At 40.1% G+C, this 18,855-nt stretch overlaps 1 protein-coding gene and 1 non-coding gene across 8 annotated transcripts in view; both read left to right on the forward strand.

Annotated features, from left to right (window-relative positions):
- EFHC2 (EF-hand domain containing 2) overlaps window positions 1-18,855 on the forward strand; it is a 60,518-nt gene that overhangs the window by 30,325 nt on the left and 11,338 nt on the right. For all 7 annotated transcript variants that reach the window (XR_003990036.1, XR_003990037.1, XM_030476377.1 and 4 more), the window contains exons 8-11: window positions 5,568-5,733; window positions 6,924-7,066; window positions 12,180-12,376; window positions 15,959-16,092. Coding sequence is in view for 5 of the 7 variants with exons in the window: in XM_030476377.1 (XP_030332237.1) it covers window positions 5,568-5,733; window positions 6,924-7,066; window positions 12,180-12,376; window positions 15,959-16,092 (640 nt within the window). In the remaining 2 variants the exon portion in view is untranslated. The remainder of the gene's footprint in view (window positions 1-5,567; window positions 5,734-6,923; window positions 7,067-12,179; window positions 12,377-15,958; window positions 16,093-18,855) is intronic.
- LOC115604637 lies at window positions 5,965-6,128 on the forward strand. The gene has a single exon (XR_003990360.1). It is a non-coding gene; the product is annotated as a U1 spliceosomal RNA (small nuclear RNA).

Raw genomic sequence — 18,855 nt, forward strand, 5'->3', positions numbered from 1 at the left:
ATAAAGAACTGGCTCGATGGCCACAATCAAAGAGTTGTGGTCAACGGCTCAATGTCCAGTTGAAAAACAGTAATGAGTGGTGTCCCTCAGGGATCGGTGTTGGGACCCGTCTTCTTCAACATCTTTGTCGGCGACATGGACAGTGGGATTGAGTGCGCCCTCAGCAAGTTTGCCAATGACACCAAGCTGTATGGTTCGGTTGATACGCTGGAGGGAAGGGATGCCATCCAGAGGGACCTTGACACGCTTGAGAGGTGGGCCGATGCCAACCTCATGAAGTTCAACCAAGCCAAGTGCACGGTCCTACACCTGGGTCGGGGCAATCCCAGGCACAGCTACAGGTTGGGTGGAGAAGAGATTCAGAGCAGCCCTGTGGAGAAGGACTTGGGGGTGTTGGTTGATGAGAAACTGAACATGAGCCGGCTTCAGTGTGCGCTTGCAGCCCAGAAAGCCAACCGTATCCTGGGCTGCATCAAAAGAAGCGTGACCAGCAGGTTGAAGGAGGTGATCCTGCCCCTCTACTCTGCTCTCGTGAGGCCTCACTTGGAGTACTGTGTACAGTTCTGGTGTCCTCAACATAAAAAGGACATGGAGCTGTTGGAGCGAGTCGAAAGGAGGGCCACGAGGATGATAAGAGGGCTGGAGCACCTCCCGTATGAAGACAGGCGGAGAGAGTTGGGGCTGTTCAGCCTGGAGAAGAGAAGGCTGCGTGGAGACCTCATAGCAGTCTTCCAGTATCTGAAGGGGGTCTACAAGGATGCTGAAGAGGGACTCTTCGTTAGGGACTGTAGTGGTAGGACAAGGGGTAATGGGTTCAAACTTAAACAGGGGAAGTTTAGGTTAGATATAAGGAAGAAGTTCTTTACTGTGAGGGTGGTGAGGCACTGGAATGCGTTGCCCAAGGAAGTGGTAAATGCTCCATCCCTGGCGGTGTTCAAGGCCAGGTTGGACAGAGTCTTGAGTGACATGGTTTAGTGCGAGGTGTCCCTGCCCATGGGAGGGGGGTTGGAACTAGATGATCTTAAGGTCCTTTCCAACCCTAACTATTCTATGATTCTATGATATTCAGTATGGTTATCACTGCAATCCAAAATATGTAGCACTTGACTCTTCCCTTGAAACATGATTTCATTTAACACATGAGGGTTTTCCTACAGTTCCTTGCCTGAAGGCAGAAGGTAATCTTACAGTGTGTACCAAAATCTTACAGTGTATACTGAAACTGAAAGCAGCCAAGCTCATTCAAGCTGGTTTAATGTTGTCTATGTGGCAGAAAATTCCTTCTTGAGGAATTTAGGTTTTCTTCCTAAGGAGGCTGTCACAGAATCACAGAATGGTTTGGGTTGGAAGAGACCTTAAAAATCATCTAGTTCCAACCCCCCTGCTGTGTGCAGGGACACCTTCCACTAGACCAGGTTGCTCAAAGCCTTATCCAGCCTGGCTATGCTATCTTCAGATTGTTTTGTATGCTAAAGATGTGGCTGGAGCTGTTTTGTTTCTTGCTGTTCCCATTGTTGTTCAAGTTTCACTCGTGAGAAAAAGTTACTAGTATGTGGTAATCATTTGATATACTAAGTGAAATAAACCCGCTGGTGCCAGCCCATCACCTGCTGGCCATCAATCGGTGCAGTAACAAGGGGTGAAACTATCCATGGGGAAATTAGCTGTGCTATTCTTTCCAGAAGTAGAAATTTGTAATCCCAGACTTTCAACTTACCCTCTACCCACTGTAAATTCACACTGAAAATGTTACAGCTTGAAAGAAGAGAGCACTGATTCCTTTTCCAGACTGGACAGAGGTAATTTTCTTAAGAAATGGTGATACCCTTGAGAGGAGTGTATTTTATGTGTAAGTGTAAGTTGTCTATCTGATTCCACCCTAATGGTGTGTAGCAGAGCAAAGATGAAATGCATTTTGAGCTGAGGTATGGCTGTATATACTATATGTATCTCTATATAGTATATATGTAACTCTCTACATAGAGATATATATACTATCGCACCTTGCTGGCCATTCAGAAGTTGCAGAAATGAGTTTATAACTAGTTTTGTAAAGTATATTTCTCCATGGCAATTTCTTCCTGAATTTCCTCATTCATGGGAGACAGTCTGAATACATAATCCTTTTAAATCCTGGAAGCTGTAGGTAGCACATACATGTTTTGCATTCTCTTCAGTGAATCTGAATGAAGCAAGGTCATTTTACCTCGGATGGGATGGGAACCGAAGTGCTGAACTTTTCTTTGGACTTTGTTTACTCCAAGCTAGGGTTGTGAGGGATTTAACATTCTGTCTGGGGCTAACACAATATTCCTCTTAATATGTGGTTTCCTTTTAGTTTGTAAATCTAATTTTCATCCACATGTGCTGAAGCACATACAAAGGGAAATGCTTTAGCATTTCTTAATGAATGCCTTATGCCTGAGTGTTAATGTGGATACGCTGTGACCTGCATGTAAACTCATTAGCTTGTCTTTTATCAGCTCGAGTGAATGTCCTGGCTTCCCAAACTTTTTTGGCAGGATGTGCATTGTTTGCAACTGCACAAAGAGAAAGGGTTTATTTCTGCTAAAAAGTGCTGTTCCAAACCTCTGGACTGTGAGGGAGAACATATTAGTGGAGGTTAATCATAGAATGGTTTGGGTTGGAAGAGACCTTAAAGATCACCTTCCAACTTTAAGGTCCAGAAAGCTGGACTTTAAATGCCCCCACCATGGGCAGGGACACCTTCCACTAGACCAGGTCACTCAAAGCCCCATCCGGCCTGGCCTTGGAACACTTCCAGAGGTGGGGCAGCCACAGCTTCTCTGGGCAACCTGCTGCAGTGCTTCACCACCCTCACAGTAAAGAACTTCCTTCTTATATCTAACTTAATATTATCTCTTGTCCTATCCCTACATGCTGTTATAAAAGGTCCCTTTTCAGATTTCTTGCAGGCCCCCTTCAGGTACTTGAAAGGCTGCTCTAAGGTCTTCCTAGAGCCTTCTGTTCTCCAGGCTGAACAAGTCCAGCTCTCTCAGCCTGTCTTTATAGGAGAGGTGCTCCAGCCCTCTGATCATCTTCGTGGCCTCCTCTGGACTCACTCGAGCAGGTCCACATCCCTCTTGTTATTGGGGGCTCAGAGCTGAACGCAGTACTCCAGATGGGGTCTCAGAGTAGAGAGCTCTCAGGGCAGAGTAGAGGGGCAGAATCACCTCCCTCGACCTGCTGGTCACGCTCCTTTTGATGCAGCCCAGGTCACGTTGAGCTTCTCGTCAGTCAACATCCCCAAGTCCTTCTCCTCAAGGCAACGTACTGCATAATTAAAAAATTAACCTCAAGGTTTATGAAAAGCACCAAGACGCTGATGAGGCGAACCCGGGTGCCAGACCGGAGCGCCGTGCTGCGAGGCCACTAGGTGTCGCTGTGGTAGCGCGGGAGCCGCCCTGCGCGGCGGGGGGACACCCGCGTTACCGGCACAGAGCGACCCGGCACCGTCCGTTTGCGGCCTTCGTGTTTGTTGTGGCAAGAGTCGCCTCTGTCAGCTGCGTGATAGGGCACACTGAAAATGCCTCGAGAGGCGGTTTTGTCACAAGCGGTGTTTAGGAAGTAGTATATTGGTGCGTGTCTGCATGCACACACTTTCGTGGTGAGAGTTGCTTTGAAACCTTAGGAATGGGCTTTATATACCATCTGCTTCTGGATCACAGAAAGGGCACATGTGATTTACAAGGAGAAAAATGTTAGCATGGTGTTGCCAAACCCCTTTTTGACTGATTCAGGTGAAGGCATTAGCTCTTTGAGTCAGACCATTCTTTTAAGAGGTAAAGGCCAAAGGAGGTCTCATTGTGTTTTCAAGTAGAAGGAAAACTCTGGCATCTGAATGCTTTCAATATTTTTCAACTTACGTACCGCTTTGCAACTTATTTTTCAACAACATACTGCTATTAGTCAAGATTTTAAGAGAGTGTGTGACTTTGATCATCTGATATAGCCATGTTTAAAACATTTCATTCACAAACCAGTTTAGAAAACGTTCAGAGTGACAGCAGTTTTGTCATTCTCCTCTGAAACCTATTTGCTCTGAAACTTATGCTACAAGTTTAGGTTATTCAACTCTCTTCAGTTCTGAGTAGAAAAGTTAAGTTTTAAAGAAAACCCCTGTATTTCCAGTGTATTATCCACTTTTATACACTGGTCACTTATATCACTCTTTGCCCGCTGGGCTGCAGTTTGTGATCACTCTTCTTTCAGTTTGCCTCATGCGTTTGTCTTTCACTTTCTAGCCCAGCCAGCTTTCCCTTCTTCAGGACGGCATCTCCAACCCACCTGGGTGATGCTGTTCCATGCGTCACTGGTTGGCTCTGACCTTCTAATTACATCCATGTTGTTGCAGGTTGTGGAGGGCAGGGAGCTGGGCTTAGGGCCATAGCAAAGAGTGCCAGCCACAGCCTGGGCTGCCCAAAAATCAAGGCAGTGATTATTGCCCTCTGCTCAGTGCTTGTTAGACCTCATCAAGGTACTGTGTCCCCTTTTGGGTACGCTAGGACAGGCAATACATGGACCATCCAGGGCAAGTTAAGGAGAGGTCCCAGGAGGGTCAGGGCAAGGGACCTCCCAAGGTCCCAACCAACCTGAATTATCCTGTGTTCCTATGATTTATGTCTCCATTTGCCTCAGATTTGCCTATTTACTTTCTGCCATATACAAGTTACTTTTTTCCTCTCACCTTTTCCATTAACCTTATTTAACCAGAAGACTGTATTACTCTGTTGAAGTTTTATGTGAACCCCACTGGCAGCTTGAAGCTGTGTGGCAGTGAAAGAGCAGTGCAGGGAAGCAACAAGGGGCCAAATGGGACCACAAGGTTTTCACCAAGAGAGAAGTAATGAGGGACCATAGGGCAGCAGGGCTTTTGGGAGAAACCTATATGGGAAGTGAGCGCAGGTCCCTGACCAGACATGTCTCTGCTGAGTCAGGAGAGCTCCTGCTGTGTATCTGGGACAGTCGGGACTATTGATCACTGCAAGAAAAGGTGTGAGACTGAGGAAAATGAGGAAAAAACAAGCTTCTGAAACTGTGGATAAAGTGACATGTGGACTGAAGCTATTGGCTTCAATGTACCAAATTCTTCTTATATGTGTATGATTTAAATAATGAACAAAATTTTATTTATTGAGGCATTTATTTTCCTCCGGCAAGAAGCAGAGGGCAGGAAACTCATAAGCCAAGTATTTACTTAATCATGTTGTCTCAAAGAATAAAATGGAAAAATTGATTCAGTATTGTTAATTTATTATTTTGTCCCTTTTTAAAACTGTTTGGCTTTCCTTTTGCCTTAATGATATTTGTCAAACATTTTTAAGATTATAGATGAAATCCTGAAACTTTTGAAGAAACAATAATTTTGCTGCTAGCTTCTATGGAGTCTTTTTCTACCCTGTAACAGTAGGAGGGATCCTGGTTTGACTTTGACCAGTGCTCTGTTACAGAAATAGGCTAATAAGTATTCATATTGGAAGTTTAAATCTGTAGGAGAATGGCTTCATCAGAACAGTAATTAATAAGTCTTACCGTCTTTGCTGTAGAGGATTTCACCCCAGTTCCATATAAGGTTCCACCACCTCCAAAACCAGAAAAAACATTTCCTCCTTATAATGGATTTGGTTCTGAAGAGGATTCTCTGTGCTCCTGTATGGGTCTAATTCTCAAGCCTCCCGCAAAAGATTTCAAGAAATTCATGGAGAAAGACAGGTATTTCAGTGAAAAATAATTCCAATTTCTTTAATTATGTCTTTTTGTGAAGGACATAAATGTTAAGTAGGCACATTTTTTTTTTTTTTCCCCAGCAAAATATGCAGCTCATCAGACTTTAAGGGACAGGAGCATGAGGACTGGTTTAGAGACATGGTACTCCAATTTTCTCTGAACTCAGGAAAACTTCTCTTTTGAGAAAGCCAATATTCTGACATTTCCATCTCATATGTCCTTACCTGGCAGGGGAGATACCATGATCAGGCAGGTTGTTTTCGCAGGGCAAGCCTCATCCCTTGCACTCTAGATGTGCTGACCCCTGCGATTTCCCCAAATGTGGGAAACTTGACTGCACAATTTGTGGTAGTGGGGGACTGCATTCGCGCTTTCCTGTGTATTTTTTTAAGGTTGGACTTGATGATCTTAAAGGTCTTCTCCAACCTAGTTGATTCTGCTGTCTTCAGTGGGAATTTGGTGGAAGTCTGCATTGAGGAGTTAGGCAGGAATCATTCCAACACTGATTTGTTTTTCTGTTTTACTTTCTGGCATTTACTTTTTTTGTCTGACGAATTTCATGCAGTTTGCTGTAGCAGTATTAAAGCATTAACTCTTTACTTTCCATTATGAAATGATTTGGTAAGGGTGTGGTGTTGAAGCTTAAGCTGAAAGCAAAGTCACATGCTAGAGATTCACCCTCCATAAAAAAGAAAGCTATTAGAAAAAGGCTTGGGAATGTATTGGTAGTGCATATAGCGTACTGTAAATAATTTAAAACATAATCACTTAACAAATATCCAACTAGTAAGATCATCTGGTGGGCCTGATTTTATGTATTGCTATTTAGAATTTGATTTAAAAATATACATAACTAAATATGTGATTCCTTTATAATTTTTCTGGAAAGAACCTTTGAGCTTGATTTGCAACTGCATTTGAATACAAATTCATTCCAGACTTGCAGCAGAGAAGTAATTTTCCCCTGAAAATTATTCCTTTCTATCTGGCTGCCTCTAACTGGTTCTTTATGCTGAAAATGGTATTTCACAAAGTAGGGAAACTTCTGCCATTTCACTTCTTGGTCCAGGATTAACACAATTAATGTATGTTACAAAACTCAGAGGATGCATCTCTTAGTGATGAAAACTTTTCTCATACTCTGTTTTTGATTTCTTATTTCTTTTGCTTTTTAGAATTGGCATGGAAAGTAACATACTGCGCTTTCTTGCAAAACTCATCACAGATAGTCCTATTGACAAGGATAGGAAATTAATCATTTCCTACTTTCTGAGTGATGACACCATTTCAGTTTTTGAACATGCACAGCGAAACTCAGGTAAGATGTTGTAATGTCTTGCAATCAGTCCCAGGTTGCCCTACTCATTTGATTAGAGTTTACAGTAAATGTGGCCAGACAGCACTAGGAGAAGCAGGGATGTGGATTTCTAAATGCAATGGGAATTACATCAGCAGGTCTACTGCACTAGCTTGCATAGCTGAATGTCGTAATAATTTATAATCTTAATCACTCGGAATAACACTCTTCATTGTATGACAGTACTTCAGAATATCCTTTGGGAACTGGAAGTTTAATGCATTAGAACTTTTATTACATTTTAGTTTGCAAATTTGGCCTTTAAACATTTGCTTTTGGTGTGGATAATGTACAGGAATTGTGTTACAACTGATGATAAAGAGGGACAGGAAATGTAAGACATCAAGAATGAAAGAGTAAATCCTTTGTTTTGCGAGATTCTGTTATGGTGTTATGAAATCAATATAGCATTCATTGTATAGAAGCAGCTCATGAAAGCAAAACAACTGTTGTGTTTTTTTAACATACTGTGTCATTAATGATATAGTGCTGAGCATATAAAGAATAAAGATTGCCCTGTGCTAGTGTCTGTACACAGTACTTAACTGAATTTCAAGAGCCAGACTACAAATGTTGAAGTGACAAATGCTTTGTTACTTCTCAGTTGCTTGATCACATTTATTCTATTGCTGGAGCATGGTCGCCCAGTGTTGTCATGGTTAAATTCTTTTGACCACTGTTCTCTCTTGTAGGCTGCCTCCAACTGAGGATATGAAAGGTTTTGTGATTTTCAAGCATCTTTTTATTTCCTTGGAGTGTCTTGTGCATGGATGGAAGGACACAGCACTGGGAGGGATGTCAGAAAGTCATTCTGTAACTCAGAGAGATTAGGAAGCTTTGGCTAAACATGACCCTGTTGGAGAGATTAGGGTATTTCTGTGAAGCCCACAAAACATCTGCAGGAGCAGTTTCAGAGCAGTTAACATCCAGAAGTACTCTGGCACCTCTCAACATGCAGTTGAAGGACTGACTCTTAAAAGCTGCTGTCAGCCTCTGATAAAACTGCAGAGAGAAAAAAAAATCAGGAAATCGCGTTCTCTCAAAGACAAGGGAAAAAGAGTAATAGAAGGTTTCCTTATTTACCATATTAAGCTCTTGTGGAACTTTGTGACTAGCTCTTTTGATACTGCTTAAGTTGCCCTATATCAGCTTCTTGGCACAGAGCACCTTAGCATGTTATTTGAGGTACACCCTGCAATGGTGACCAGCTCACTGTGCTCAGGACTGACCTATTTGGTACTCCCAGCTCACTGTTTAGAAGCAAGACTGTCCTAGGGAGGACTGTTCACTTCCCTTTGCTTCAGGCTTTGGTGCCAGCAGTTGACTTTCTAGGGTCCAGTTATTCAGCTTAAGGACTAAGTATTCTTGCCACCCTACTCTTAAGCCTTTGCCGAAAATGATTTCTGAAGTTAATCTTTCTCAGACCTATGACACACATCACATCCATATAAAATGGAGGTGTGGTGAATATCTAGACCCTTCTGTATTCCTAGAGAACTTTTTCCATGCCAGTGGTGCTGCTAAGTCCTTTTGACTGTCCTGCACATGAGTACGGTTTTGGGAATGCCTGAGCCTTTTCAGTGCAAAGAATTTCTAATGGCATCTTTGTTTGTATCCAACTATATTACGAATGCATAAATAGGAACCTCACCCCCAACTAGGATACAAGTGATTCTCTGAGATGTGTTTTTAAAACGTGTAGAGTACATGCTTAGGCTTCAATGAACATTCCCAGTAAGCCCTGCTCTCCATTGCAACATCAAGATTTAGCACCATTTATGACAGCAGTGTCCTGTCATCGTTATTTCACTAGTTTCCTGCCATCCAGTGGCCTGTAATTTATGCAACTTCTTTTAATACAGCTAAATACACATACACATATATATATTTTTTATGTAATGCTGCTGTGAGCCTCAAAAGCAGCTCAGTTCTCCACTCATGAATGAAATGTTTGATTGTCATTCTTTATGTCCAGAGACATACAGGATACTAAGGGTACAGCTGCACTGTTAAATTATAGAAGTCCAGGGAACAGTGTGAATCTTGAACCCCAATCATATGTATTACCTGTTCGGTCACTCCTGGTTCACCTTTGCATCACTGCAACCAGACAAGGCCCCCGAGAGCCTGGGTCCCCTCCTGGAGTATGCTCAACTCCAGAAAACTCTTCTGCAAGGCAGTAGGGACAAGGCTGCATCAGGTTTGGCTTGCTATACCCTTATCAGTCATCTAACACTGTCGCAGGAGGTTTTGCACACTCAAATATTCAGGTCCTTCTGCCACACCCGAGGGCTGCAATACATAATCCTGAGTTTTATGTGGTAAAATGCCACTTTGTTTGACTGCAGCACAGCCCTCACACACCTTCATACAGTTTGAACACATAAAAATTACAGCTGTGTCTTATGAACCCAAGTTTATCACATAGCACCCAGAGCAGTCAGAGCCACACACTGTGCAGTGCAAATGTGATCAGTTTTGTGTGATGTGATCAGATCAAATCAATCTCGCCAGGCCAGAGATTGCTTCCTGGCCTCCTTTTATTTTGGGATGAAGAATATATTATGGGATTGCAGCTGGGAGCCTATTGAGCATTGCTAGTCAAACAAAATGTGTAACCAATGTGTAACTAAAATAAATAGGCGAGTTTGCACACTAACAATAACAAATGCTTTAAGATGCATATGAAAGGCAAGCATTCTGTAAATGGGTTTTTAACTTCCCTGGGGTGTTAAAGTGGATGAAGTAGCTGTCTTTCGGGGGTGGTAGGAAGATGAAGTGGAAGGATGTATCTAAGAACTGTCCATTGGAGAGTTTAGTGAGAACAGCCTTGGAGAGGCAGGATAAGTAGGGATGGGGAGGGGTGGGAAGGTAGAGCAGCATTTGGAAAGAGGCCTGGGACTGCAGAAGTTTCTTTGTTCCCACCTTCCTTCTTTCTTCTCCCTTTCTCTTCTTTCTCTTTTCTCTCTCTCTCCCTCTCATTTTAGTCATGTCTGAAGGAAAAGTGAACAGGTTTCTTTGAGGTTAAGCCTGAGAAGGTTTTGCAGAGTTCAGATAAAGGCAGCTAGGAAAAAGGACCAAGGCATACAAAATGGGAGTGAAGAACATTCATATGTGAGAAAGAAGAATGTTGAAGTGGATGGGATGGGGGAAGAGTAAGCTTGAGCACGTCTTAGAGAGGGGATGTGTTAAAAGAGTAAATGATTCCCAGAATAACCATCCCTTTTGTGCACAGGTTCAAAGGGCTATTTTTGCCTTTTTATTTGCATGAATTGATGCAAATTGGCAACTGAAAATGTTTCAAATCTCAGTCCTAGAATGGAAGTAGTAAGTTGCTCTTACTTTTGTCAGTCCAGCGTGCTGAAGGTTGCAGAGGAGTACTTCACACTGTTCTTAACACTGGGAAACTGCATTTAAAATATACAGGCCTGGACATCTTGAAACACTTTTTGAGATGGGGGTCAACACATGAGAACTTTGGCTCCCCATGCAGAAGAGCACAACCCCTTTTTTACTCAGTGTAAGACCAAGCCAACAGCTGTACAAACACCTGCAAAGTCTGATCTGATCTTAATGGAAGAAGGTCTTTGGTTGTGGTGTTTATTTTGTGCTTTGAGCCTGGCTTTTGTAGATTTCCATCAAAATTTCTCATCAGGTTTCAGTGTAAAATCTCTGACCTAATGAGATATTTTTGGTTGTTTTTCTTTATACCACTTGAGATGAACTAGCCCATAACATTTAAAAAACAGTTATTGAACAGAGGTGTTAAGATGAGTTTCCAATCTAAGTGCACAATTGCAGGGAAATAGAGACAAAAGTGAAATTCCAATGTTACAGAAACCAATTCTATTTAAATATTACAAAGAGCTGCCAGGATTATATAACCTGAATTTTCATATTTATTTTAATAGCTAGGTGAAAAGGAATATGTTAAGATTAGAGTTACATTAGTGATTTGAGATGTTTTTTGAGTCAAGCTAGATCTGACCGTTACTATAGTGTGTTTTTTGTCTTTTGCTTTTATAGTGCTAATAAAGCAATTAAGACAGACCTGCTCCAAACTCTGGCTTAATAAGTAGTTTGGGTTTCACATTCATTTATAATTTTGACTATAAAAGGCATTTTATTACATTGCTCATCAGCCTTTCATTGGACTTGCATCACTACGTAATACGTAAGATGTCATTAAACATTACTAAAGTATGCTTTTGGCTTGGAAGCTCACATATAAACAGGAAACAAATCCCGGGGACTCCAGTGTTGTTGTAGGACACATATCCTGATGAAACTAAACATGTGACAGAATGTTCTCTAGAAAGCTTGGTACACGCAATGCAATCTTGTGCATGAGAATGTATTACTGGAAAGCGAAATGTGCCTTTTAGTATCTTACATACCCTTGAGTACCACATGCAGTTTCCAGTGGCATGAATAAAATCATTACAATGTGAAAAGAAATAATCTAACATATCCAACTCAGAAGGGAAATAACAGATCACAATTGCATGGGCAGAACACTATGTGGAAGATAGTACAATATCACTCCTACCTTTATTTTATATTCAAAAGCCCTTAAAAACAAGTTAGAATGACGGTGCAGCAGAATTTGTGATCTTTGTAGGACTGTGTTATCCTAATTTGTGAAATTCTCTTTTTCTTTAATTGTTCAAGGATAATTGCCTGCATCTTATGTTTTGCTTCTTACATTTCTCAAGGGGCAGTCCCAAGGCTGGCAACGGGGTTATGGGAGTGATTTGAAGAGGCACATTTCTGTCCCATTTTAAAGAAAAGAAGAAAAGGAAAGGTGTTTGGCAGGCATTCAAGTGATTCATGTCACAGAATATGCACAATATAACTGTTGCTGTGGACACTGACAGGGACAGTTCTTTTTGCTCTGAGAGGGAGGGGGAGAGTATATTATGAGACAAGAAACTCGAGGATGAAAACTAATATTTAGATACAAATAAACTGATTTGGGGAGATTTTTGGCTTTTCTTTTGTGTGTTTGTTTTTTTTTTTTCTTCTATTTTCCAAGTAAAGCTACAATTAATTATTAACAATTCTATTTCCATAGGGATACTTGGTGGGAAGTTCTTGGAAAGAGGTCGCATTAAGAAGCCTGGGCAGGAGCTCTTTAAGAGTGAGCCATCTGAATACTTCAAGGCTCAGGATCTGTTTGTTGGAGCCAGAGTTTGTTTCCATGGTCACAACTTTCTTTTGGTGGATGCCGATGAGTACACACTGAACTACATGGAGAAGCATGCAAATGAGGTGAAGCAGGCTCTTGTTATTTTCTATTATCTTTAAAGACTGTACCTTTTCTATATATTTTTCAGAATTATTTATACCTAATTTCTTCATCCAAAGCTCACAGCCCAGTGCTCTCTAATAGTGATGGATTTAGGAGATCATAGCTATGGAGTCTATGCAAGCTTGGCCACTCTTCACAGTCCATTTCCCTTCTACTTTCTCAGCATCCACTTCTATTGTATTAGGATTGTTAGAAGGTGTATTCCCTGCCTATTCCTTCTTGAGATTGTTTATGGACCTCTTGTTCCCAAATTGGGCTAACCTACAGATACTGTGTGTTTCCACAGCTTTTTGTGGTAGCAAGGTGAAAAGTTCAGTGCCTGCTATGTAAAAAATATATGATAAAAGAAGTATCTTTTATATATTTTAAACCAACCTCTCACTAGTTTAAATGCCAATTCTAGTGTTTTGGGGTTTAGTGAAGATCTCCATTCACCTTTTGCACCACCTTCGTAATTTTGTAAATCTCAGCCTTTTTTTCTGTCCTTGCAAGACAACTGCGACATGTGGAGACTGCAACAGTGCACAGTACTCAAGATGTGAGCACATCCGAGTTAGAGTCGTACTGATTAGGCTATTTTATTCCTTGAATTGATTTTTGGGTTGCATACTTATCTGCCAAAATGTTTCAATTGTAATGTTAGAAATTCATATCACAGTCAGAAATTTAAGCTTACAGTTTGTAACAAGTTTCACTCAATACACACCTTTTGGTGTAGCTTTCAGAGGGAAAAGCAACAATAGATACATGAGCTTCATAGCTCACGGCAGTGCAGCAGCATGAATTGTGCCTTCAGCAGATCTTCTCCAGAGCTGCCCTTTTGCTTAGGCTTGCTGAGGGCATGCCTAGGGAAAATATCCAGGAGGGTTTATTAAGCTGTGGTCCTCTGCTCATTCGTCCGGACCTTTTGTGGGTTGTGAGAGAAGGTCCTTAATGCAAGTTTTAATTGTTCAGTGTCTGCTGGCTCATCAAAGTGAGTGAACCTGCAGGACTCCCAAGACATCAGTAGGCCTAGCGCAGTCCTGAGGACTGCTGTGCCGTTGTGCTGATGAGGTGGAGGTAGATGCAGCCTGATCCTCTGCTGCCTTTGCGCCACACGTGCTGTTCTCTCAAATGAAAATAACAGAATGGTGTGATTTCTTTGTAAATTAAAGTGGCGTTAGCACCACCTGCTTACCTGTGAATAAGGAAGAACTGCAAAATGCTAGTTGATGTAAAATGCTACGACTGCTAAACGCTTTCAGCAGCAAAAAGCAAAGCTCTATACATTATGTTTTCTTACTGCTGGACTGTTTCTCCTCCTAGTAGAATCAAACCCAAAGCTATTCTCCAACATACAGAACACATCATTGGATTATAAATGTTCTTTGGAACTGCTGTTTGCATTGATTATCTTGGATTGAAGAGATGACATCTTAGTTTTCCAGACTGAATGATTCTATATTATCAAAATAAAATCTGCAAAATGGGAAGAAGCAACACTAAAAATGCTTCTTTAAAGTGAATTTTGAAATGTTCTTTGCACAGTTAACATTTTAAAACATCTGGTGGAAAAAAAAATGTTTATTATCCCAATGACAGATATTTTCTTCACATCCTTTGGATAGAGCTCCAGAAGTAAGGACACACCTGGTTTGCCTCAGTTCATCAGGGGATTGCATACTCAAACCATAAGAACTTCAGCAATTATTAGGGAAGAGCAGAGCTGGAAGATGGTTTGAAGAGGGAGAAACAATTTTAAGATGTCTATTTGTCAGTTATTTCTAAAATAAGAAAAGAAATAATTTTCCTTCTGAATAGACAGAGGTTACCTTTCAGCAGAACACCTTGGTATATTTTCTGAAAACTGGTGAAAAAAATCCAGATGGAATGTTTTTCTTCTGGAAAATGCTATTTTGACCACATTTCTATAGGCATATGTTGATTTAGATGAAATTTTGATTGGTACTCATAGTGCAGGTGGGAATTGCTTTTGCTGTCATTGAAACATTTGACACCATAAGAGATATTTGGAAAGTTTTTAATTTTCTGTTTCAAAATTGTATTTATTTTGTATTATATTGTTTCAAAATTGTATTTATTGTTTTTAAGTTATGGGGAGAAAAAATCATGGAATCTTGTCATTTTGATTGCCGTCTGTACTGAAAATAACTTTAAGGATCTAATTCTCAAACTTTTCAACACTTTTAGTTTCTTTTGCAATTTGAAGGATAAAGATGTATTTAGAAAGCGTGAATTTGCTTGTAAAACAGAACATGTGTGTTGTGCACAGTCCTACTGGTATTATCTGAATTTGAGGAGGACTCTTTCAAACAAGGCATCACTGTGTCTCCTTGGAAAAGAATTCATCATCTCTGAAACAGTTCCAATTGTTCAAACTTTGTTTTCTTCTGTAGCACAAACATGAAGGTTGTTTTTACTGTCATTGAATTCAACATAATAAACTCTGGCTTAAGCCAGACAATCAAACAAAACTAGGTTGTGACTACTAGCATGTCAGCTACTTGAGAAGGGGAGAAAGCGGATGAAGAGTTCTGGCCATGCTGCTCGGACACTCAATATCTATGTAGGTGTTTGGAATTTGTAGTTTAGAAAAAAAGGTGTAAAAATCTGATAATGTAGAGAAGGCAGGTTTTAAATAGATGAACAATTTGTCCATCTTTAAATACTCTGCTCATTGATCTCTTCTGCTCAGTTTTTCTCAATCTCTGTTCCTTGCTTTTTCAGCAAAAAGCTGTGTGTTTTGGTCAAACAACGTTATTGTTTGGGAAAGGAGCTAAAAAAGTTGCTGCAGTCTCTAAAACTTTTTGATTGCTGCTCCAGCTGCTCCACACCACTGCCTTGCATGGCATTACATGCCAGGGTTGCACCTGGAGTTTTGGCATAGGCAATGATCATATTTTCTAAATCTGAGCATGTTACTTGCAACCAGCAATGTAATAATTAAACTTGGACCAATTTGTACTGCTCTGGCAGTGTCACAGAGACTTTAAATACCCTTTTCTAGATAAGTTGGTTCCTAACAAATTTTCGATCTGCTAATTCTGAGTATGTAAGACAATGTAGTCTAATATGAATGAGAATATCTGTTGGAACAGTTCATTGGAGACAATGGTGAAAAGATTAGTTTTAACTTGGTGAAATCTATTGATTGAGAATTAAGTGAGGTGCACCAATGTAAAATGAGGAGCAAGTTATTGGAACTGTGCTTTAAATGTTTGTGCTTCTGCTTTAGCAATACAATGTTTGAAGCAGAAGTAGATCTCTTTTATGTAGCTGGAATAGCTTTCTGAGAGTGCTTGATCTAATGTTTTTTGTTTAATTTTTTATGTTCTTGGCAGGAAGCAAATTTTTTTCAGTACCAAGGTTCTGTCCAAACTTCTCACAGTGCTTATTTATGCATTTGAAGTGAGGCAATGAAGAAACTGATAATCCTTAGCAGTTCACAGTTTCTCTGCTTCTTGACAACTCTTGTTGGTACATGCATAGTTGGTTGCATAGTGATTTTCTCTCTAATCTATGTCTTGCTTTCCTCTGTTAAGTTCTCTGTGGCTGATGTTGGTGTCATCCTCAAGAAACTGAAAGGTATAACCGAACCTCGTTCCCGAGAAATCAGACAGTTGTTTGCAGCCACTGACCCAGACCATAACAAGGTGATTGAGTATGATGCTTTCAGGTAAGACAGTGGATTTTGGTTTCCAGTATTTAATGAAGGCACATTCCCCAAAAATTTACAGAGCATGACTCTCTCTTGATGCTTTCTGCATCGGTATTACCTGACAAATGGCATGCATTTATTTTGCGTTTGCTTGGAGACTGTGTGTGAAAAGGAAAGTGAATCGTAGAATCATAGAATCCATGCCCCAGAAAAAAGGAGAAATGTGATAGTTTTAAGTAAGCTGAAAAGCACAACTCAAATCTGCCTAATTTTTATGGAGCTAGCACAGGGTGTTGTGAAGATGTCAGCAGTAATATACACATTGAAAGATAAAGAAAAGCCCATCCTAAGAGTCAAATAAATTAGTAGCTTTGAAATTCCAGAAGGAATGGTTGAGCTGCCTCCTGAAAATGGTGTTATTTGGAGCTTTAATCATTGATTCTGGTAATGATCCAAATATGGCAACAGGCAAATGTATAGATACATGAAAGAGGAAATTGTGCTGAAATGCAAGCTGATTTTAGTTTATCCCACAGCCAGAATACTTGAGCATATGAACTGTGTTGGGTACTGGTAAAGTTAATGATGTGGAGTAGAGAAGGAGATTTTACCCAGAAGCAATTGGTTTTCACAGTGGTAATACATGATGTATTTAGGAACTGTCATAATGACTTAAGCATATAAGTAGGTGTGTATTGTGTTGAATGTCAGTCCTATAGGAATGTTAACCGAGGCAGAAATTGCTTCTGAAATATCTCAGAAGAGATATAGATCACCAGAAGGTTCTTCCAGCAATTCAAAGTGAAAGTAGTGAGAAATTAAAACAAGCTGGTATTCAGAAATTAAAAATAAGTGATTAAAAGGTATGATTTAAACTAAGAGGCCACACTAACTGTCAGCTTTTGGTCAAATATTTCAAGACTCAAATATTTTACTCGATAGAAGCAAGATTTTGAATTGTTAATTGCATTAGGAGGGAAAATGTTATTACTAGAGTAAGAAGGGGAGAAAATGAAAGTTAGTGTGTATCTGGAGAAACTTTATAGCACTTGGAATAGGGTTTTAATTTATATGGACAATAACTGTTTAAAATAAAATAATTATAGTTTTTATTCAAATTATGAAATAATCATCTACAAAACTTCATGTTCTTGCATGCGCTAGGAGCAGGTCAAAGTTCCAGAACATTTGCATGACAAAACTAGTGGAGCACACTTTTAGGAGGGATGATTGTGCTTTTAAACAGCAGACAAAGATTTTAATTTTATCAAAAAGAGGCTCAGTTGAGTGTAAATTTGATCACAGTCATATTCTGCGCAGCTGTGAACAGCCCAGCTGTTTCATTTAGGGTAGTGCTGTTCTGGGGCTTGGAGTAGGTATGTCTAGTTATATGGTATTGAGGCACTTGGTTTCAGTAACAAAAATGCAGTAGCCCTCTTCATGAGCAAGAGAGAAAGCAGGGGAATCCTGTAATAAATGTTGTCTCATCCTCAATGCTCACCTGGGCCAGTCTGAGCACCTACTAATGGCCTACATCCCTCCTGTGGTGGGACCACAGGGGGTCTAACAGGAAGCATTCAAATGGCCAGAGGAACAATTTACCTCTTCTGAACATTTAACTTTTGTGCTTTATAGTGAGAGTAGGTTTTGTTTCTGTTCATTCGTGTTATAACCAGTAATCTAAAGGCTCTCTTCTTTTTATTGTGTATCTCATAGAATGAAAGAAACATTTTTAATGACAAAGATGAGAGCACTTCTTTGCATCTCTGAAAAGTCAAATATATTTTTCTGTGAATAGAATATGTATTTTTCTTTCAGTTTTGTATTTTCTTGTGTACATCGCTGTTTATTTTTAATCTGTCATGGCATTTCATAATTACGATTAGCTGTAAATGATTATTTTTAGTACAGGCAATTATCTGTGTGACAGCTTCGACCAGCATGATAATCCTCTTATCCTAAATACAGCTAAAGCTTTAGTATGCTCTGAATTTGGCTGTTCAGATTTCTTCCTTTCTACCTAAGTGATTTTAAAAGCTGAATTTAAAAATACACCTGTAAGTACAATGTAGTGAAGCAGAATTGTAATTATGCAATTTAATTACTTTCAGAACCCAAATCTATGGCACATCATCCAGGAAATAAATGCATGGTGTGCACTGAAGCTATCCCCTAAGCTATCATTAAAACTATTGAAAGCTTTGTTAAAAAGAGAAGAGAAAAATAACTAAAACATAGATGCCTGTGCATCATATGGTCCTATCCAAGCTTCTTTGTCTCATAAGTTGTTGGCAAGACTGTTTGCTGTTTGAGACAAAGAGCCATGTGGATTTAACAAAGATGTCTATCTTCAATTCAGCTTTGGAAACAGCTCTGTTAAGCATTTAATGGTTATATTTTCTTTCTCTATCAAATTCAGATTGCAATCTGTCTTATTCTTCTAGAACAACAACAAAAAAAAGTAAACCAGAAAATAACTGAGCTGTGGGAACAATTGCTGCAGCTTGTTTCTTTTTGTCAGGAAGAGTTTAGATGTAATTCTGTTTGTGAATCTTGGGTCTCACTCAGTAGTCCCTAGCAATCACAAAAGTAGTGCTTAATTTCCCAAATAAGAGAGCAATTTTATCTGGGGGTTTTGGGGACTTGATTGTTAACTGACTGACTTGAGAAAATAAAAGGCCTTTAGAATCCTGACACTGGAAAAATCTGGGCTGTGTATGGAAATCCAATCTGTGGAAATATTCAGATGGATGGTGTTTATGTTTTCAGTTTTGCCAGCCC

This window comes from Strigops habroptila, chromosome 2, assembly GCF_004027225.2.
Source record: "Strigops habroptila isolate Jane chromosome 2, bStrHab1.2.pri, whole genome shotgun sequence".
Taxonomy (NCBI): domain Eukaryota; kingdom Metazoa; phylum Chordata; class Aves; order Psittaciformes; family Psittacidae; genus Strigops; species Strigops habroptila.